Genomic DNA, 22,412 nt, shown 5'->3' with positions numbered 1-22,412 from the left:
GATCCCCGATAATCGTTCGATTAATCGATTAATCGAATACTTCCTACAGAAATCGATTATTAATCGAACGAATACTGCACAACTAATAATCGAAGCGAACGAATAATTTACGTCGATTAATCGATCCAAACCCAGAGCAAAAAAACCGTATGGCCGCTGCAGTTTTATCCTGAAAATCTATCATTATCTTGGACGCTCTCCTAAACTCCTAAAAGAAGCTCAATGCCGTCGATTCGAAATGAGCTTCGTTTATGAGTTTAGGGAAGCGTAAAAGATAATAATTGATTTTCAGGCGGAAAGAAAACTTTTTTTTGATACCAGATGGCTTTCTAACAAATGGTCTAACTAATTATTTCTCTCAGAGTGACGATTAATCGATTATTTGGAGCGATTAATCGTATCGAATAACAAACTGCTGAAAAGTAATCGATTAGTGGATGAACGATTAATTTCAAAAATCGGGGATCATTACTGACAACTGACTCTGCTAAATAATTCATTGTATTAAAACCTGTTTTACAAACCCGTATAAGTGTCGAATAAGTATAAGAACCCGTATAAGTGCCCGTAAATGTGTCGTTTGAGATTTGAAGTTTGTCTAAAAGTTTTAGGACAATGCGGACAAGGATAGGGATGTTCATCTGCAAAAGAATGGGTTCGAATGTGTCGTTTGAGCGTTTTAGAAAGATTTAACGCCTTCGGACAATGTGGACAGGAAAAAGGATGTTCATCTGCAAAGGAATGACTCTGTTGAAGGTCGCGTTATACTAAACATGTTTTATTAACCCATATGAGTTCGAATGTGACATTGCAGCGTTGAAGACTGTTTGAACGCTTTTGGGCAATGTGGACATGAATAGGGACGTCCATCTACAAAGGAATGACTCTGTTGAATGACGCATTGTACTAAATCAGTTTTTACTAACCCGTATGAGTTCGAATGTGACACTGTAGGATCGAAGACTGTTTGAACGCTTTTGAGCAATGTGGGCAAGAATAGGGACGTTCATCAGAATGGGTTTGAACGTGCCGTTTGAGCGTTTTAGAACGCTTAAACGCCTTCGGACAATGTGGACAGGGAAAGGGCTGTTCATCTGCAAAGGAATGTCTCTATTGAATAGCGCATTTTACTAAAACAATTTTTACTAACCCGTATGAGTTCGAATGTGACACTGCAGGATCGAAGACTGTTTGAACGCTTTTGGGCAATGTGGACAAGAATAGGGACGTTCATCTACAAAGGAATGACTGTTGAATGACGCATTGTACTAAATCAGTTTTTACTAACCCGTATGAGTTCGAATGTGACTCTGCAGGATCGAAGACTGTTTGAACGCTTTTGGACAATGTGGACAAGAATAGGGACGTTCACCTGCAAAAAAACTCTTCTGAATAATTCATTGTACTAAAACATGTTTTACCAACCCGTATGAGTTCGAATGTGTCGTTTGAGATTTGAATTACACCTAAAAGTTGTAGGACAATGTGGACATGAATAGCAACGTTCATCTGCAAAGGAATGACTCTGTTGAAGGGCGCATTGTACTAAAACATTTTTTATTAACCCATATGAGTTCGAATGTGACATTGCAGCGTCGAAGACTGTTTGAACGCTTTTGGGCAATGTGGACATGAATAGGGACCTTCATCAGCAAAAGAATGGGTTTGAACGTGCCGTTTGAGCGTTTTAGAACGCTTAAATGCCTTCGGACATTGTGGACAGAGAAAGGGATGTTCATCTGCAAAGGAATTTCTGTTAAATAGCGCATTGCACTAAAACAATTTTTACTAACCCGTATGAGTTCGAATGTGACACTGCAGGATCGAAGACTGTTTGAACGTCTTTGGACAATGTGGACAAGAATAAGGACGTTCACCTGCAAAGAAATTACTCTGCTGAATGATTAATTGTACTAAAACATGTTTTACCAACCCGTATGAGTTCGAATATGTTGTTGGAGATGTGAAGTTTGCCTAAAAGTTTTAGTACAATGTGGACAAGAAAAAGGATGTTCATCTGCAAAGAAATAACTCCGTTGAAGGGCGCAAAAACATGTTTTACCCACCCGTATGAGTTCGAATGTGTTGTTGGAGATGTGAAGTTTGCCTAAAAGTTCTAGCACAATGTGGACAAGAAAAGGAATGTTCATCTGCAAAGAAATAACTCCGTTGATGTACTAAAAAAATACTAACCCATATGAGTTCGAATGTGACATTGCAGCGTCGAAGGCTTGTTGAACGTTTTTGGGCAATGTGGACAAGAATAGGGACGTTCACCTGCAAAGAAATGACTGCTGAATGATTCATCGTACTAAAACATGTTTTACCAACCCTTAATAATAATAATGAAGGACCCGCCCAATTCCCCTACATAGGTTTGAGTTGGTCAATTATCTACAAAAACAACGATTATCTACAAAAAAAAAATGGGTGGGTTATATCTATGATATAACCACAAAGTTGACGTGGGACTACCGTTGTCTTAGTAAGCATTTGTATTGTATTGATTGAATGAAAGTTAATATCATTCATACATAATAAAAAATAAGGTTTGATTACTGAAATGCTCATAAATGCTCTGAAAATCTCAGAAGATTCATCGTTAGATATTTCATATACCCTTTTCTACCGGGCTAATATCATTCATACATAATAAAAAATAAGGTTTGATTACTGAAATGCTCATAAATGCTCTGAAAATCTCAGAAGATTCATCGTTAGATATTTCATATACCCTTTTCTACCGGGCTGTTACCGTTTGAAGAACTCCTAAATACATAGTTTGACTTGAACCTCGGGCCCAAAAAGGTTGCATTTAGATAATTTAGATCTTCTCCTAAGCAGTTAAAATTACTTCACAATCCAGTGTCTTTGCTCTCATTCGAGGTAGCTTCGATGTTTTATGTGCAGTCTCGTCCTTGTCCAAATACTTTTTTTCATGCAGCAACATGCGAAATTACTTCGGATGTACAGCCCAGAACTTGTACTTTTTGTTATGTCTTCAAATGCCTGGAGACCCCTAATAAACTGCTCCATAAAGCACCAATGTTGTGTCGTCTAGTTAGTGAGTGTGTGTGCCCTCTCTCAGATTATTATCCCTGAAAACAGTTCTAGGTTTTCAAAACTTGAATGAAAATAACTGAATGATTTTCTTTGCTTGTTTCCATTCGTAGTATTTACTCTTACTCGACCGGTTTTTAAATTAAATATATACCGGTATTATAAGTATATATCCTCAAGAACTTCATCATTGTAATAGAAAATAGAAAAAAAACTGTTCAAGATTCCTTGCAGAAAACTTGACACCCTATCAAAGGATATTTGATTCATCGTTCATTACTTTTAAGTAAAAATGTGTTTATTTGTCGCTAACACACATTCCTTTATTAGCTTCTTGTACGTATGCAGTTTCTCCCCGTTGCATATTTGCAAATAAAGAGCCGGATATCCGGCCAAACCACTATCCGTTTCATCACCAGTAACAAGTTTGAAAGTTGCTCTTATGTTTACGTAGTTCTGGAACCGCGAAAGTTCATTAACCTTTAGTATCTGAAATGACGATTTTCCTAGGCTTTTAAGTTTGGAAGCTCGTTTTAGGGAAACATATTCCGGTCTGCACAAAGACAAGCAAGTAGTACTCGCTGCTTGCATATATTTGCAATGCGAATCCCCTCAGACATCTTTATTTTGAAATCTATCTTAGGGAAACACGTTTCGGTGGGAACAAAAATACCCCTTTCTTGCAAATATTTTCAAAATGAATTCCCCCGGACAAATTGATTTTGAAGTCCGTGTGAAGGAAACACAGCTCGGTGCAAACAAAAATACCTCTTACTTGCATGTATATTTGCCTGTGGGAAGCAGGTACATTGATTCTGAAGTCTGTGTTGGGGAAACCGTAAATCGGGCCAATCAAAGCTTGGCAGTTAGGGCGTTTAGATAACGCTTGACATTTTACAGTTATTGAATTGTTTATCTCATGGAAAATAACATTTTATTCATTGTGATAGACACATAGAAATATTTCCTATCAATTGATGCAAACATCTTTTCGATCTATTAAGAAATGTTCGAGTTATAAGCATTCCGAATCTTTCATTTTTTCCTGCATGTTCTGTGTTTAGGTTTTCATTTTACCCGCATATACACCGGTTAGACGTAGTCCCATGTCAAAAACGAACCGATTTAATCTACAGATACGAAATCACCTCTTTGTTATATCGATATATCACTAAGCTTCACCTATAATAAAGTTTCTGTAGACATGAATGTAAAAAGTAGAGATTAAATCTTTCAGTTCAGCCATGTCACAAGAAAAAAATGCTTGCTATCCCATAGCATCTTCTGAGTTCACTGTCACCAGACTTCCAAATTTGTGCCGGTGAGAGATGTGTTGGTTCGGTTAGACCTTGATTACATGTCCGATATATGTTTTCCTTAAAGCTATCGATCTTCGTGTGTGATTGTCCCTATATCCTTATACCCCCCTCTCCTTCCTTTGCGGGTAATTCGTCCCCTTGCTTAAACAGTAGAATAAGTTGAAACGTTAATACACTTTAGATATACGAATAAATATAAGAATTGAGTGTTCATCAACATTGTTACGATTTCCTTACAGGGTGTCGACTCAAAACCCGAAAAAAAATTCCCTGACATTCCCTGATTTTCCAGTAATTTTTCAGTAAAATTCCAGATATAGACTAGTAATCAAGGTCTCTACTAGTACTTTAGCTGTAGTTCCTAAAATATTTAGTCAGCTTAAACAATGAAATTTTATTCAGCTAATGCAGTTCAAAGTTATCTTGAAGGGATCTAAAACACTAGCATAGAATGAGTAATATCAATTTGATTCGGATCAATTTCACGATAAGGTTACGATTTCAACGAAATGCTGTTTCTGGCAATCTTTCGGCTCCCCTCTGTGTGTTTCCCAAAGTTTTCTTTGTTTCACCTCCAAAAATTTCGCTTCTGCTTCTCGTAGCCGTTTCATTAACTTACTCATTAATTAACTCATTTAACGCAGAAGCTTCTTTCTTGTCTTCTAGATAAATAGAATGCGAATTTCGGACACGTTGAATTAACTAGCTCAACCGATGGGGTTTCCACAAAAATGCTCCAGTCGTTCATTTTTCGGATCATAGTGAGCAAACTTGTTGTTTTGTTGCTATCAATATTGTTTCAGTACTAAGTCTGCTGGAGCCCCACTGATACTTTCAATATCTGTCAAATATCAAAAAGATCAATAGGGTTAATACTCAAAAGTTTCTCGAACTGTTTTCCACCAGTTTTTTTTTCTATCAGAAACAATGACGGCAAGATCAAGGATGCATTGGATGCTTTAAAACCAGTGTTCGACATCCCAGACGAAGTTTCAAGATGTGCCTGTCGTTAAATTTTAGCGGCTTTTTTGTATCCATCAATCTATTGATGAACCGTGTAAAATATGCAATCCGAAGGTACCCAAATTCAAGAGTTTTCTTCTCCATATTGAAAGTCCAGTGGCAGCCCACGTAATATGACCATTTCACGTTGGTACCGTTTATCGACACAAGAAGAAGTTTGTTCAAATATATAATTCCCAGACATTCTTTAAAAGCTGCAAGTTGATCTCTGATGTTTGGTAACGTCCCAAGAACATTGACGTCATGCGACGATTTACCACCTTCATCTCTTCTTCATCCCAATATCTGACATTCAGATCCATCTGCAGACTCTTTGTAGTCATGTTCAAAGACTCGTCGAAACCAACGAGAAAGCTTAGATTTAGAAAACAGGACAAAGCCAAACATCATCATAAAGTTCATTTTATCACGCCCTAGACCTCAGCTTTTGGTGGCATCAAAATTTTCTAATTTCTGAAATAATCAAAATTTAATTTTTCCAGATAGGTTACGAAATTCCCTGATATTCCCTGATTTTCCCTGACATTGTTCGAATTCCCTGATATTCCCTGATTTTCAAGGATTTTCAAGGTAGTCGACACCCTGCCTTATATCCCATCCTTCTCTTAAAAATATGTCACCCTTCTAAACTCGAGTACACCGCGAGTAATCGATTTCCCACCTTACTAACCATAGATGTAAGAAAATTGTTCACATATAGTTTTAAAATTATATTAAAGAATTCGGCTCCTTCAAACTTAAGTAACTGAGCCTGTAAAAATAAACGAATTAATAAAACAGGAAGTGGGTTATATCTATGGTATAACCGCAAGGGTGACGTAGGACTATCGTTGATTTAGAGATCATTTGTATGAAGTTGAATCTGAATTCATTCGAAATGAATGAATATTTGGAGAACTTCGAAAACGAGAGCGTTACGTTGGAGGCACAAGGTTTTATGCATCCAATATTGGATACGGAAATATCCTACTGATGGGGAAGAATAATCTTCAGAAGCTGTTGATTGCGATTGATTGAAAAATCACAAAACCTAATGTATTTGGTCACAGTGTTACATGGATAAAAAACATTAAAATAAACTCTTTCACATGAATGTAATTTTAAATTCCCAGAGGAACTGGCAGATTATTTTCAGTAACGATTAGATATTTCCACATTTTCCTCGATACTGGAAGCCCACCAGTGGTTAATGCTAACTCGATAACCATCTGTTAATAGCACTTGATTGAAACATATTTGGTCACAGTGTTACATGGATAGAAAACATTCAAATAAACTCTTTCACATGAATGTATTTTTAAATTCCTAGAGGAACTGGCAGATTATTTTCCGGATCTTTCTCGATCCAAACGGAAATTCCGTGCGTGTATGTGTGTGTGTGTAGCGGCTGCTTCGAGATCTTCCCGGGGAACCGTTTGTAGCATCACTCTCCTCCTGATGGATTCCCTTCTGGCCTAAGGTGCACAAACAGGCTCTTGGTGACACCGTTCATCCGCGCTTTCATGATAAATGAAGAGCTTCACCACAACAGCGACAACATGCTCCAATCGCTGTTCAATTAGAACTGAGTGGATTTCCGAGCGGCGCTCGCTTATATATCGATTGGTGATTTCAATAGCCTATTTTGAAAGCAAATTTAAGACTATTAAAACAAGTTTTTGGATCAGAAAGTAACAAGTATAGAACGCGTAGACATTTTATCTTTCGAATGAAGTGTTTATCATACCATTTCGTTCAGTTGTTTAGGAGCTATTAACACTCAAAATCTCGGTCTCCGGCGTAACGCTTTCGTTTTCGAAACTTTGATTTTACACCCCGGTATAGAAATGAAAGACGTAGTCCTACGTCAAAAAAAAACTGTTCTAATTGCCAGCATCTGACCCGTTGAATGAATTCCAGGTTGTAGCCTATCCGTTCATTCTGACGGTTATTTGCTTGATCTTTCAGAAATCGCTCATGGGCCTTCTTTCTTTCGATGTTCGACCAAACCTCAATCATAGCTGTGTTCCTTTTTATCAAGCCTTACATATCCAATTCCAAGAATAAACTCTACTATGTTCTCTTCTCTATCACAATTCAGATTTCTCATGGCTGTAATAGCGCGCGTAGTTGTACACTGCGTGTAAAAAAATCGCGTAATTTCGAGCAAATCGCGCAAAAAGTTTGCCCCATCCCAGGCGCGCCCTCGTCAGAACTACACTCGCACACGCTCACAGAATGCTTCCATCGAATAATTTCTCCAGCATTTTGTCAAAACTCTATCATTTAATTCACAGCTATTATTATTAAAAATAATAAGTATGATGTCACCAGCGAAAACATTACTTCTACTAAAATTAAAAACAAAACTCTAACCAATTATTTGAAAGTTCAAACAAACGCTGGTCACTAGAACATGGAAAGTGGTATAAGAGCCCCAGCATACTACAAACTTTCTGTCAACCAACAGTTTATTCGGGTCGGCCTTCTGGTGCAGAAACCGACTTAACTGAATCGGCATAATGTGCGCACATGCATCTCTGATTAAGACTGCTGATTAAGAAGCCTACTGATTAAGAAGCCGACCAAACTATCGGCCGACAAATCAGTCTGCAGTCTGCGGGGGCTCTAATAGTCCATAATTTCCAATCTGAACACCTCGCTCGACAGTAATACCCAAAACCCAAATGTTATCTATCGTATTGTTCAATCGAATGTTGAAACATATTGATTCCTGAATATACGAGGGCGGTCCGATAAGTACTTAGCCTCATCGCCCGATGGTGTCAGTATCGCAAGAGAGATTACTTATCGTGTAGTACATTCTCGTAAACAGCTACTGTCAGAATTTCAGCTGAATCGGACTCGTAGTTTTGTTTTGACCGTGTGTGGAAGCGGGCGAGTTCGCGGATTTTAGAAAAATGAAAATTCCGCCGTCTCTACGGCCAAATTGGTCGAATTGCACTACGAACTGCTGCGAACTTCAGGGAAACGATCTGGCGCAGTGGTAACATCCAGACCTCTTACGCTCAAGATCATGAGTTCAACTTTCACTCCCGACGTTCTTCCAAAAATGGAAGTAAAAATGACGAACCAACACTGTTTCGGCACGACTCATAGTTTTTGAGATATAAATTATCAAAGATTTCTCTTACTAAAATCGATACGCCCTTTTCAAAAGTTACGCTTAAGTCAAAAAAAAGGCAAATGCTGTGGAAAACTCATATTTCCTCCAACCCAAATGGAATATAAAATTTCATTCGAATCAAAAATACATGTTTCATTTCATTTGGAATTGCTCCGCTATCTTCCAAGTCATCTCATATCCTCTGATTCTGATAAGTTCACCTTGACCGTTACGAAAAAGCATTCAAAAACGAACAAAAAACCAGATCATGGAGTTGGGATGGGTAAAAGACTTCACTTTGTAAACAGCTCAGTCACTACCCGGTTATCTACGTGAACCAGTTCTTTGGAACTGTTCTTTCCCTTTTTTTGTTCAGCGGTATCAATTCGTGTTGACGGGATTGAGCTTCGTTTACGAGTTTAGGGGAGCGCCAAAGAATATAATTGATTTTCAGACGCAATGAACGTTTTTAAAAATAAAATTATAAATGAAAATTAACATCTCCGCAATAAATTAGCATTCTATTTAAATCAAAAACACTGTTTTGCAGGGGGTGAAAAGTTTCATTAACAAAAAAAAACCCTGCGTACATGCCTTTTGCTTATAAATGACAATATTGTATTATTTTTCTAACAAGCGTTCTCGTTATATTGGGTTGGGGAAAAAGAAATGTCGTATTTCTGATCGAAATTTGACGCGATATTTAACATACTTAAAATTATCCAATTTAAGTCAAATATGCGCCGTTTTGTTCGCAAACTTGTTGCCATTTAGAAGGCAACTTCATTATCCCCCCCTTATAAAACCCCCCTCCTTATTTGCAAAAAACCCAGGCAGCCAGTTTTCGCAAGCCTCTTTTGAGGCCAACTTAGTATCACCAAGAGCGTTTTGCATGGACCGGAAGAGATGATTATCACTTGGAGCCAGGTCCGGACTATACGGTGGGTGCAATAGGACATCCCATCCGAGCTCCCGTAGCTTCTGGCGGGTCATCAAAGATGTGTGAGGCCGAGTGTTGTCCTGGTGAAAACAATACCATTCGTATTGATCATTTCTGGCCGCTTCTGGTCAATCGCCTGCTTCAAACGGTCAAGCTGCTCACAGCAGAGAACTGAGTTGAGGGTCTGGCCATAGTTGAGCAGCTCATAGTGTGTTGGTTACTGAACAATCCGAGAATATTTTACATTCGGTAAACCCCCACTTTTATGATTTGCTGCATGGGTGACCTTCGTTGGCTTTGGAAACCTGAAATTTACCAACACAAAAAAACCATGATACAAAACAAAGAGAGAAAGAGATAGGAGAAAGGAAGACAAACAAGAAATCATAAGAAACAAAAAAGAAGATGAAAAATAGAAGGTTTATAAAAAAGAGAGTTGGAAGAAACGGCCATTGGAACGGTCAAATTATTTATGTCATATTAAAATTACCTGTAAATAATATAAATGTGAATGAATTGTAAATATATGAGTTGTGAATTATAAATAAACAGACTGTAGTGCATATTCAAGTTGGTGCTGTGTTTATTTGGTGGTTACTCACCCCCCAAATTATAAACCCAGGAAGGAAAACCGCGACAGTCCCAGGTCGACGAAACGCAGGATAGGGTCCTGCGTATTGGCATCGAACCAGCTACCCAACATTGGTCCTTCGAACCGGATAAACGGAAAGGATTCAGCAGCCAAATTATATCAAACGAAAAGGAAAATCCGCCATCACTTGGGCCAATACAACAGCGAATTTGGGATTCGCCATTGTTTATTCTACGACACAACCGAAGATCCGCCATCACAACCAACTCAACTGAATTCCACTGCACCACCAACCAATAACTGGCATCAATAATATCCAATCCACATCATACTGACTCGCACTACAGTAAATCCGACCGAAGGCAACAGGAAAGGAACATATCAAAAACACTCGATTCTACATTTCAACTTCAACACCAGGTTCAAAATCCTGGATGTCCAGGTAAATAAACAAATAGTTTATGTCCAGCCGATGCTGGGATAATTATTGTTATCTACACCACGCGTTTATTTACATTTCACAACTCGAGAAACAACGGAATCAACACACACAACTAAAAGCGATTCTTCATTAAAATAATCCACACAACCGCTGAGGAACTCACATCACACAACCGAATACGGCTCGGTTTGTTTACTAGTTTGATCACTATATCATCAATTACCTTATAAATTACCAGAGGAAATGATATGCAAACAAAGATATGAGATATAAACAAACAACATTTGGGGTCATCGAACAACATCACGTGATCAACGAAAACAAAGGCATATCCAATCCATCGAGCATACTTGATCACAACCGATACATTGATTCATCATAGCACCGGGTGCAATTCCTGGTTCTCCAGAAACAATACGGGATCCACGCACGCACACCATCCAGGGCAATCGCGATCAATCATTTCGCTGGGAATCAATGTCAAAATACGGGTTGGCACAACACATACGGTACACTGTGGCATCACAGAACATTTCGTCGGCTTCAATTCCTGGTTTGTCCAGGTAAATATATACACGAGATATGTCCAGCCGCTGCTGAGACATTTTGGCAAAATCTATACCAACTGTTTATTTATATATCACCATCGGAGAAACAACACAAACACAGCCGAAGGCAAAATCATATGGCCAACGGATGTCATCGCACTATTTTGTCATCACTGAGGACCAAAGTACGAAATCACATCGTAACACCGGTTAATCGCACCGCTTACCGTAGAAATCACCGCACATCGAATCCCTTATTCTTGTTAAGGTCAGTTTATGAACTGTATATGTCCAGCCGAGGCTGGAGTTTGTTATTGTTTACTACACCCACGTTTTCCATCTTGCACACTGGTATTGGTTTGGCATTTGATTGAATTTTTGTGGAACGTGTAACCGAGGGGTACTCGAATTTGAAAATTACACGTTTTACTAATGAGGAGCAGCAGATGTGATTCCGATGATCAGCCGGCGCACTGCTTTTGGATACTAGAACCAACAATTATTCCGTAGGTCAGTTCACAGTATATGCCCAGCCGTGGCTGGTGTTTTAGAGTACTACATAATTTGTATTTCCTATCCTACGAAACAACTTTGGGAATTATGGCACCAATCACGCGGAATACTTCACTCAAGGCGCTTCAAACGAGGTTGAAGGCTCTATTGGGAATGTTCGACGATATTTGCCGTTTTGTCGACTCGATGGATTATGACACTCCAGCGACTGCAGCGACAGTTCGTATAGAGAAATTGGACGAATTATGGGATCAGATCAACGACACAACAATGGAGATCGAGATGCACGAAGATTTCAATGACGATGACGAAACCTACTCCAGGAAACGATCGGAATTTGGCGATCGTTATTACAGGGCGAAATCTCTGCTACTTGAGAAGGTCAAGGAGCCAGAGAAGAAGTTGAACCTTTCAATTACCAACCAACAACCAATCCATGAGCACGTTAGACTCCCACAAATCAAGTTGCAGACCTTCGATGGCAACATTGATGAGTGGTTGAGCTTTAGGGATCTGTATTTGTCATTGATTCATTGCAAAACAGACTTACCAGATGTAGAAAAACTCCACTATTTAAAGGGGTGCTTAGTAGGAGAAGCTAGGTCTTTGATAGACTCGCTCGCAATCACCAAAGCGAATTACCAGATAGCGTGGGATGCGTTAATGAAACGCTATAATGATAGCAAGATGCTCAAGCGTAGGCAGGTGCAGGCACTTTTTAATTTACCAAGCGTTACAAGAGAGTCGGTAGCCGAATTGCAGTCACTTTTAGAAGCTTTTGAGAGTATCGTTAAAACTTTGGATCAACTAGTACAACCAGCCGATTACAAGGATTAATTGCTACTGGATGTGTTGTGTTCGAGAATGGATCCAACTACACGCAGAAGCTGGGAGGAGCATTCTACTCCAAAGGAGCATAATCGAAGATTTAACGGAATTCCTACAGAGGAGAATAAGGGTGCTTAGTTCACTTCCCGAAGAATCCGTCGAGGCGAATCAGGATTATTCACAACAATTCAAGGGGAAAATACCTTTAGCCAAAACTAGCCATAACGCATTGATATCGTCCAGGGAACAATGTGTAGTTTGTCCAGGTTTCCATCACCTTTACCAATGTCCGAAGTTCCAACAGATGACAATATCCGCTCGTGATAATTTGATCCGTACCCTTTCGCTATGTCGGAATTGCTTCCGGAGGGGACACCAAGCAACCGACTGTAACTCGCGATATGCATGCCGGAATTGCATGGAGAAACACCATACATTGATATGCTTCAAACCTCAATATTGTGCAGTGAAGAGGTCATCAAACCAAGGGAATATTTCACCAGAAATTAGGGGAGCTGGAATGGAATCAAATGGTGAACATTCGAACATTTCTGCAATAGTTTCATCAAACACAATATCAACCAAGGAATCATCGGTTATACTAGCAACGGCTGTCATTCTTGTGGAAGATGATAAAGGGATCACTTATATAGCAAGAGCATTGCTAGATTCGGGATCTGAGGACAACTTCATGTCAGAACAGTTTTGTCACCTCATGAGACTCCAAAGGGTTCCAGCAGAAGCATCGGTTATCGGCGTTGGCAAAACAAATAAAAGGGTAAAACAAAAGGTTAAGGCAAATATTAGATCGAGAGTAGAAGGATTTTCGTGTGAGATGGAATTCCGATTGCTTGATAAGGTGACAGGCAATCTACCAACTTCAAACATATTTGTAAGAAATTGGAAAATACCAAGGGGCTTGAAATTGGCAGATCCAGCATTTTCGAGATCAAAACCGATAGACCTGATTCTCGGAATACAACATTTCAACAAATTTTTCAAATCGGGAAGTCAATTTTATATCGGGAACGGATTACCAGAGCTGACAGACTCGGTATTCGGATGGGTGATTGCAGGGACTTTTAGTATACCAAGCACTACTCGCGTAGAATGTTGTAATATTTCCACAACATCCAAAGGATTAAACTTTGATAAAAGATTTATCAAGGATGGGTCAAACAAACGACGCAATATCCGCACATCAAAATTTAACTATACCAATAGGAGAGAATTATTGAACCTAAAATCAACAGATAAGCCTTCATGGAGAAGATTCACCACGATGAATTTGAGAAATTTTGAAGAATCCTGTGCTGCCAAGAGAGCAAGATTTTAGAAGGAACTTGGGATGAAATCAGAATGGTAAAAAGGAATTACCAGGATTGGGCAATTTGAAGATTTGATAAATGCAATAATCGGGAAATTAGGAAGGAAATGCGATAATTGAGAAATGGAATACAAAAGGGATAAAAGGTTTAGAAATATCATCAAGGAAAATTTAGGAGAGCTGCCAATCCAGTATGCGAGAGGTTTATTTATCATTTCAGAAATTAAGTAATTTCAGCGCGGGCGAGAATGTTGGTTACTGAACAATCCGAGAATATTTTACATTCGGTAAACCCCCACTTTTATGATTTGCTGCATGGGTGACCTTCGTTGGCTTTGGAAACCTGAAATTTACCAACACAAAAAAACCATGATACAAAACAAAGAGAGAAAGAGATAGGAGAAAGGAAGACAAACAAGAAATCATAAGAAACAAAAAAGAAGATGAAAAATAGAAGGTTTATAAAAAAGAGAGTTGGAAGAAACGGCCATTGGAACGGTAAAATTATTTATGTCATATTAAAATTACCTGTAAATAATATAAATGTGAATGAATTGTAAATATATGAGTTGTGAATTATAAATAAACAGACTGTAGTGCATATTCAAGTTGGTGCTGTGTTTATTTGGTGGTTACTCACCCCCCAAATTATAAACCCAGGAAGGAAAACCGCGACAGTCCCAGGTCGACGAAACGCAGGATAGGGTCCTGCGTATTGGCATCGAACCAGCTACCCAACATAGTGGATGATTCCCTTCCAATCCCACCAAACACACAGCAAAACCTTCCTGGCCGTTAATCCGGACTTGGCGATGGTTTGGGCCGGCTCACCGCGCTTCGACCACGACTTTTTTCGCTTTAGATTGTCGTACGTGATCCACTTTTCATCACCAGTCACCATCTTCTTCAAAAATGGGTCGATTTCTTTCCGTTTCAGCAGTGCATCGCACGCGTTGATTCGGTCTAAAAGATTTTTTTGCGTCAACTCGTGTGGCACCCATACATCCAGCTTTTTTTGGAATCCAATCTTCTGCAAATGGTTCCAAACGGTTCTATGGTCTATAACCAGTTCCTGGTCAATCGAGCGAGTGCTCACATGCCGGTCTACTTGGATGATTTCAACGATTTTATCGGTATCTACGACGATTGGCCTACCAGTTCGGGGTGTATCCTCGACAGCCACTACACCAGAACGAAATCGATCAAACCAACGCTGGTCCATAAATTATACGATTTTTTTCGGTCGCCTTCGTTGCAGTTTTACCTCGCAGGTAGTACAAAAGTAAAATATGGCGAATTTCTTACTTGGTGGACTCCATCTTTGACGCGCTATAACGCGCTATAACTGTCAAAACGACACTTGTAGCACATATTGTCGTCTTTAAATAGCCGTAAAGTATGACCCGATGCGATAAGTACAACACAAGATATGTTTAAGTGTTGCCATATATTGACAATATACGACATTTCATTTTCCCCAACCCAATATTAATTTCTTCCGTCGAGCACAATCAGTTCAGCTGTACTCGTCCGTTCGTTCCCAAACAGTTAACTCTTAATCAGTTCTTTCCCATAAAGTTCACTCGCAAACAGTTCGTTCACAAACGGTTCACTTTCAATAAGTTCGCTCTCAAAAAGTTCACTCGCAAACCGTTCTTTCGGAATCAGTTCGTGGAGTGTAATACCGTTCTTTGAAAAATTATAGGAGGTTGTGTCAAAGATACGACCGCATTTTTGAAGTAGAACTACGCTGTTATTTTATATAAGTCGCTTGTTTATACCGTCGGATATTATTCTATAATGCTGTGAAATTTTCGAAACAACTGCTTAGTAGAATAATCTTTGAAATGGTTTTTCATTGTAGAATCAGTTGACGATAATTGATTAATGGTTCATTCTTGCCCTCGCAAAACAATACAGTAGCTGATCGTATGTCGCAATGTCAATGCATTGAAAATTTACCTCGAACGATATTCCGGTGGCCTTTTTCGCAATTGACATAGACTCGGCTACAGTCGATTATATACATTTTACACCAGCACCATTATTCCACATCTAACTACATCAATATATCTTTGGCACCGAATGGAAACAACAACAATGACAACACTTGCAAGTATCAAATATCATGCTACATGTTATTTAGTATTGCCTCAAAGCAATCGCACCTCTATGCATCGTTCGTACAACGTAAACCAAGCGCCAAACAAGCGTTCGCCATTGCATACATACAGAACCATACATTGATGGCTTGAAGCTACTAGGAATACAAATACTACTCATCATTTTGCGCTATTCTCAAAAGAAACGCTTTTGTTAGTATTACTGGCCTCAAAAAAAGTTGCATTACTTTCTCATGCTCGAGAGAAGCGCAGCTGTCACCCTTAGTGGAGGAATTTTTGCTACTGGTAAGCGAAACCTAATCACATACAAAACTCCAGAACGACATTTACTTCCTTGGTGACTAAACAAGCGAAATAAACTCTTTTTGTTAATATCAACAACCTCGAAAATAGTAGCAATGCTTCATTATGATCAATATTAGCGCAAATGCAATCCTAGTTGAAGGCAGTTTTGCGTCTGGCACGCGAACCTAAATAACTTATAAAATTCGGGAGCTGCCATACAAATTAAACACAAATTTCTACATTACTCGGGAATTCATCAAGGAAATGAAACTAAATTGGGCACATTCAGGTTTTAGGGTGCAATAAATGAGTCTATGGTGGTTAGACTCTCCAGGGGGGAGGGTTTCTGCCATACAAATGAAACACAAATTTCTGGTAAGACTCTCTAAGAGGGGGCTGCCATACAAATGAAACACAAATTTCTGCATTACTCGAGAATTAATTAAGCAAATGAAACCAGACTTGTGGAGGTTTTAGGGCGCAATAAATGTTTTTACGGTGGTTAGATACACCTCCCTCCTCTCTTAGGGAGGGCTGCCATACAAATGAAACACAAATTTCTGCATTTCAGGAGAAATAATCAAGCAAATGAAACCAAATTAGGCATATTGAGAAACATGTTATTCGCAAGTGGTTGGAAAATCTTGAACGAGAATTGTGTCTGAAAATAATCTGATATTATAATGACGTGTTTTGGTAGAAGTACTAGGAATTTTATAGTAACAGGGTACATTAGAAGATCAATCAATGAACAGTTCTGCGATTGGACCCATGAACGTGCGCTTGGTAAGAAATCGTGAATGTGATTACGAAAAATACATTTTGGACGGGACGAAGTTTGCCGGGTCAGCTAGTATCATTTAAATGCTTAAATCCCGTAGTCCCGACCCAAGATTCAACAATAATAATATATAGACTACTCCGAACTTTGGAACTAAGAGATATGTTGCAATAAAAAAATACAACCAAAATCAAAACAAAAGCCCAGACAAAAACCCTACGAACCGTACCTCTCCGTCAATTACCTTTTCTACAAATCCTGCTGGCCATTTTCGTTGCTGACGGGTGGTTACGTTGCCGGTGTATGTGAATGTTTTCACAATGATGGCATGTTAGAATTGTCGTATTCAGGTTTTCAATTCAATTTTAAACACGACTACTCGATCCAACAATAATCCAGAGACTGACTCCAATTTCCGTGAGCTCATTATTAGAGGGACATTAACATCTTGCTTTTTGCTTCATTCTCAGCTCTCCATATTCTGTACATAAGAGAATGAGATCGGTTTTTATTTCCGATTTCCTCTCTCTGCAATGTTCTTATGTTAAGAAGCATTATGCAAGTTCCTTTCTCTCATTGCTATTTATAGAGTTCTATATCCATGATTCGTTAAACTCAGGTTCGTCAAGTATCTTATCAAAGCTACAGAACAGACGAATCACTAATTTTTAATATTCCTAGAAATTTCTGAACCGATAAACTTAGCTAGTATTTTTTATTCATATCGCATCTCCCACAAGAATAACTGAAGTAACGTGACGTGAACGTGACGTGGATGTCGTATGTGAATCGCACTTATTCCGTGACTCACGTTTGCTTGCAGACAAACACTCATTACAAATTACACTTGAATTAATTATTAGAAGACACGAAGCCTGTTTCAAAATGTTAGAATTTGAATGAAAAGTTTCACATCGTGTTATTTAATTACTTGAAACACGTACACTGAAGTCGCTTTTTACGCGGTTTTATTTAACGCGGCTTTTTTACGCGGTTTTTTTACGTGGTCTTTGGAATTTACGCGGATTTTGGAATTTACGCATTTTTTTACGCGGATTTCGAAATTTACGCGGCACGCATTAACCTTGTAAAATTCAATATGTTAATTGATGTGACTTTCAGCAAAATAATTTAGTATTGTATCATTGATTAGTAGCTGAAAAATAAAAGATGCAGATATCAGGATTGTAGCATGCAAAAAAAAATCAGGTCATCAGTTGTTAGAATATGGGTTACATTTCAAACTAGTAATTCACTGATTGTTAGAATTTTGCACGGATTTTGAAAATTACCCGGTTTATTTTTACGCGGATTTTACAATTTAAGTACTTTTCTTTTACGCGGCACGTATCCCCCGCGTAAAAAGCGGCTCCAGTGTATTCCTGACTCTTATTTAACGATTTGTCTATACATTTTCGACATATTCACTGCAAATTTTCATTATAATATAAAGTTGTCCTCAAAAACAATTTCTTATGAGATTTCTTCGAAGCGAAGAAAAGTTTTTTCATCTAAATAGAATACTAATTTGTTATAGAGAAGTTAATTTTCTTTCATAATAGTTAATTTCAAAAATTTGTTCATTCCGCCTGAAAATCAATTATCTTTGGCGCTCCTAAACTAGTGAAGGAAACTCAATGCCGTCAACGCGGGTAGTATGTTCACATTATCATCGAATGAATTTGAAATGAAGTGTCCAAAAATTTTCGTGCCGCCTTCAAAGTTCAACCAATAAAAAGTGGTTTACACAATAGAGCAAAACAACGAGATCAGATCCAATATTATGCAGGACCTTTATGAGGTAGCAACTTTTGTATAAACGTGAAGGGTGATTAAAACAAATTTTGAAATTGTGTAACATCCAAAAGGTGTCATCTGAGGAAATTTCTATCGCTGAAGGTGAAATAAATAAAACCAGCAGTGAATTAGTACATTTTTAAAACTGCACTACGATCCATAACAGATGTCCGAAAAGCGCGAGAATGTGATGGATGGTGGGCCACTGTAACAAGCGTCTCCGGTCGCCCTTTGATAATCCCCCATCAATCATTGGTCAGCTTGGCAGTTGCTTTAGCTAGACATGCGCCACAATTTCCATCACACGCAACCGTATCATCGCACAATACGTCCCACATTCATCCATTCGCCTGAGCACTTTATGTGTAGCGAAATATCAACACAATAGCAGATCTGAGATACCAGAAACGAAATTCAATTAACAACAGCTTGCCACTTGCTGCTGTTTTTGTGGATAATGTTGAAAATTAATATCAGTTCAGTCAGCAACTTTTACTTATCTCTGCAATACCAACTACCCCTGCAACTGGTTACAACGGATCACAAATTCGAACAGCATTTCACACATTTTTAATTTTTCTTAGACACAAAACACGACGAACAGCAATATTTGCCATAAAAACAGTATGAGTTCGAACGTATCTTAGGAGACTGGAAGTTTGTCTAAGAGCCCCCGCATACTACAGACTTTCTGTCAACCAACAGTTTAGTCGGGTCGGACTTGTGGTGCAAACACCGACCCAACTAAATCGGCGTAATCTGCGCACATGCATACCTCTCCGTACTGATTAAGAAGCCGATCAAACTATCGACCGACAAACTAGTCTGCAGTCTGCGGAGGCTCTAAAAGTTCTAGAACAATTTGGACAAGAATAGGGACGTTTACCTGCAAAGAAATGGCTCTACTAAATAGTTAATTGTACTAAAGAAAATTTACCAACCCGTATGAGTTCGAATGTGCTGCGTGAGCTTTGTAGCATCCATAAGCGTCTTTTGGCAATGGGGACAAGAAAAGGGACGCTCACCTGCAAAGGAATAAATCCGCTGAATGGGTCATTGTAGTAAAACAGTTAACCAACCAGTATGAGTTCGAATGTGGTGTCGTAGGCTCGAAGCACTCACAAACGCTTTTGGACACTGTGAACAAGAATGGGGACGTTCACCTGCAAAGGAATGACTATACCGAGTAGTTCATTGTAGTAAAACATTTTTTACCAACCAGTATGAATTCGAATGTGAAGTTTGAGCGCGGAAGTACGTATAAACGCCTTCGAACAATGTGGACAAGAATAGGGACGTTCGCCTGTAAATGAACGATCCTGCTGAATGATTTATTAAATTGAAATCATTTTAACTAACCCGTATGAATTCGAAAGTGCTCTTTGAGTTTAAATTTTGTGTAAAATGTTTTTCCACATTTGTCACATTTGAACGGGTTCTCTCCTGAAATAGATTATCAGTTAATATTTACAGAAATCTCACCCATGTGTAACCGTATGCGGTTTTTCATTAAACTTTTGTCCGTGAATTATGACGGACTTCCTTTTGCGAAGCATCCAAATCACCTTTTCTTTGTGTATTTGTTATTGCAACCGGAATCAATAAAATGTCGTCTGCTTCGTCCATTTCTCTGATGGAGAATAGCTCCCCATTTTGTCCCTTGACTTGAGTTTCGGCTTCCTGTTCAATTGGGGCTGTCTTGAAAATGTTATCATTATTCGACAGCTTGTGGTCATCAATCATTAACTCTGGTTCCATTTTGATGGCAGTCGATTCAGCGCTGGTCAAAATTAGGAAGCAGCTCTCGGGAAAGTTGTGGACGGTTATGAACTCTTGACGACATTTATCGCACGTAGGGTAGCTGCTTAGCTGGAAGGCGAGACCGCTCAACTTCTGCAGAATAGTTTTTAATTTCTGCTCTTGAAGATGAGTGGGAACAAGTGCGTAACGTAATTCCTCGTTGCATACATCAGAACAAAAGCTACATTGGTCGCTGTTGAGATGAAATGTGGTCAACCATCAGTGTTGTTTACGATATTCAGTTCGAAAACTGACGATTATGAAATGCATACGAATAACAAATACGGTTTGCAGTGGTTTTCCTTAAATATTTTCCAAATGAACTTACATGTTGTTGCTAACAAGCGCCATCTCATTCCTTCAGCGAAATTCGTTTTATTCGAATAAATTCAAAACTCTAAACTGTCCAATTATAACATAGAAATAGAAACCATTCTTTATGTTTCAGGAACAAAACAAACTATCGCTTGTATAATTTTCAAGCGAACTCGTTTTTGTTCAGCTTCAACCCCAGTGCCAAACTAACTGCTGTCAAAACGTTTTTTTATTCATTCAGTTTCAACCTGAGAGAGAGGAGCCAGCTGAATGACAGATAGTTTGTTTTCTTCTTATTCTTTTTGCGCTTTCTCATCAAGAAAATTCAAATCGGACAATTTCAATCAAACAAGTTGTTGTCATTCATCTATGAGAAAAGTGTTCAAACTTGACGTGAATCTTTGTTTGTGAGTACATTTGTGCGTTTTTATCCTCGATTTGGCTTTTGACGTAGGATTACGTCTAACAGGAATATATGGGGGGAAAACGAAAATTTGAACACTGATCATGTGGGATATAATGAAAGATGTACTAGGTCAGCCCATATCATGGCTTCCAGCAGCATCGGCCCACTCAAACAAGTTTCTTTTACTTCTGATTATTTCGATATAGTTGTCCTGAAGAATTATTTCGATGATTTCTAAAACAATATCCAAAATAATAAGCAAACAAATTTTTATGATTCCTTTCCCGGATGAGATCTTGTGTGAATTTATGGGTGTTTTGGGCTCATTTGTGACTTTTTCCGATCGTTCATTTAGTTTTCGCGAATTCATTCATGGTTTCCGGATTTAAAGTCAAGCGTGAAAAAGGCATTTTCCAGCGGCGAGAGCAGTTTTCTTCGATTGAAAACAAAAGGAATGTTTCGTTTTGCGGCGGTTGCCATCACTACGCTGCCAAAACATTACCGGTTCGGTTCGGATTACTGTAGCCGTTCAGCGAAAGGTGGTGCAGAAACAAATTTGTGGATTATTAATTTGGGAACGATGTTTTTCACAGCATTTGAGATGAAGTTTTGCTCTTGGCACCAAACAATCAACATGCTAATGTTGAGGGTGAAGGTTTATTCGGATGTTTTATTGCTTCACTGCTTTGATAATGGTTTGCGCATTTAGTTTGTCTACATTACATCTGCACTGTATATAAATATGACACAATGAATTACGTATTTAGAGCTTGTTTTTCTGAAGTGAAATAACTTGACCTAAATTCGAACAAATGAAAATAAACCAATATTTATATTTTTGACAACCTTTGGCGTAGTCCTACGTCCCTCCGGTTATGTCTCCGATATTACCCTTTACCCGACGCAATGTGCAGCGTATGTGGAATATATTATTTCATTAGTTTCTACCAGGTGCATTTTGAGGAAAGTTTTTTTTTTGTCCGATGGAAATAATAATAGGTTGACTAAAAAGGATGCAGTACCAACTGTTTGCATAGGCAGTGATCACGATTCGGAAGAAAATGAGAGTTATACTGCCAGTCTCTCGACGTCTTTTTCGTTTCTTGCTCATCGCTGGTGACAAATTCATGTTCAAATTTCAAATTTGGCATGCAGGTCGCTTATCAAGGCAGTAGAAGCACTGAATGTCCAATCAAATTGACCGATA

General features: G+C 38.7%; 1 protein-coding gene across 4 annotated transcripts; it reads right to left on the bottom strand.

Annotated features, from left to right (window-relative positions):
- Positions 1 to 757: 757 nt before the first annotated feature.
- Positions 758 to 21,061, bottom strand: LOC129771719 (zinc finger protein 501-like). Of its 4 annotated transcripts, XM_055775689.1 has the most exons (15): positions 20,813 to 21,059; positions 20,250 to 20,677; positions 20,044 to 20,127; positions 19,904 to 19,987; positions 19,764 to 19,847; positions 19,626 to 19,709; positions 2,194 to 2,277; positions 1,934 to 2,017; positions 1,794 to 1,877; positions 1,566 to 1,739; positions 1,426 to 1,509; positions 1,289 to 1,372; positions 1,151 to 1,234; positions 927 to 1,094; positions 758 to 870 (listed from the first exon to the last, which is right to left on the bottom strand). In XM_055775689.1, the coding sequence occupies exons 1-15, from the start codon at positions 20,833 to 20,835 to the stop codon at positions 782 to 784; spliced, it is 1,722 nt and encodes a 573-aa protein (XP_055631664.1). In that variant the 5' UTR covers positions 20,836 to 21,059; the 3' UTR covers positions 758 to 781. The 4 variants fall into 4 exon arrangements, with proteins under 4 accessions (XP_055631664.1, XP_055631665.1, XP_055631667.1 ...); XM_055775690.1 differs by lacking the exon at positions 1,934 to 2,017 and having other exon boundaries at positions 20,813 to 21,060; XM_055775692.1 differs by lacking the exons at positions 1,426 to 1,509; positions 1,566 to 1,739; positions 1,794 to 1,877; positions 1,934 to 2,017 and adding an exon at positions 2,067 to 2,116 and having other exon boundaries at positions 20,813 to 21,061.
- Positions 21,062 to 22,412: the final 1,351 nt, after the last annotated feature.

This window comes from Toxorhynchites rutilus, chromosome 2 (genome assembly GCF_029784135.1).
Source record: "Toxorhynchites rutilus septentrionalis strain SRP chromosome 2, ASM2978413v1, whole genome shotgun sequence".
Taxonomy (NCBI): Eukaryota; Metazoa; Arthropoda; class Insecta; order Diptera; family Culicidae; genus Toxorhynchites; species Toxorhynchites rutilus.
Note: the sequence above shows the minus strand (reverse complement) of the source record. Positions and strands in the feature narration are given on the sequence as shown.

What these genes read in the sequence shown, in the direction of transcription:
- LOC129771719 (XM_055775689.1), bottom strand. Translation starts at nt 20,835, where the DNA reads ATGGCGCTTGTTAGCAACAACAT. An exon ending in TCACATTCGAACTCATATGG is followed by an intron (nt 2,018 to 2,193) that starts GTTAGTATTTTT and finishes ATTTCTTTGCAG; the next exon opens with ATGAACATCCTTTTTCTTGT. An exon ending in TCACATTCGAACTCATACGG is followed by an intron (nt 1,235 to 1,288) that starts GTTAGTAAAAAC and finishes ATTCCTTTGTAG; the next exon opens with ATGAACGTCCCTATTCTTGT.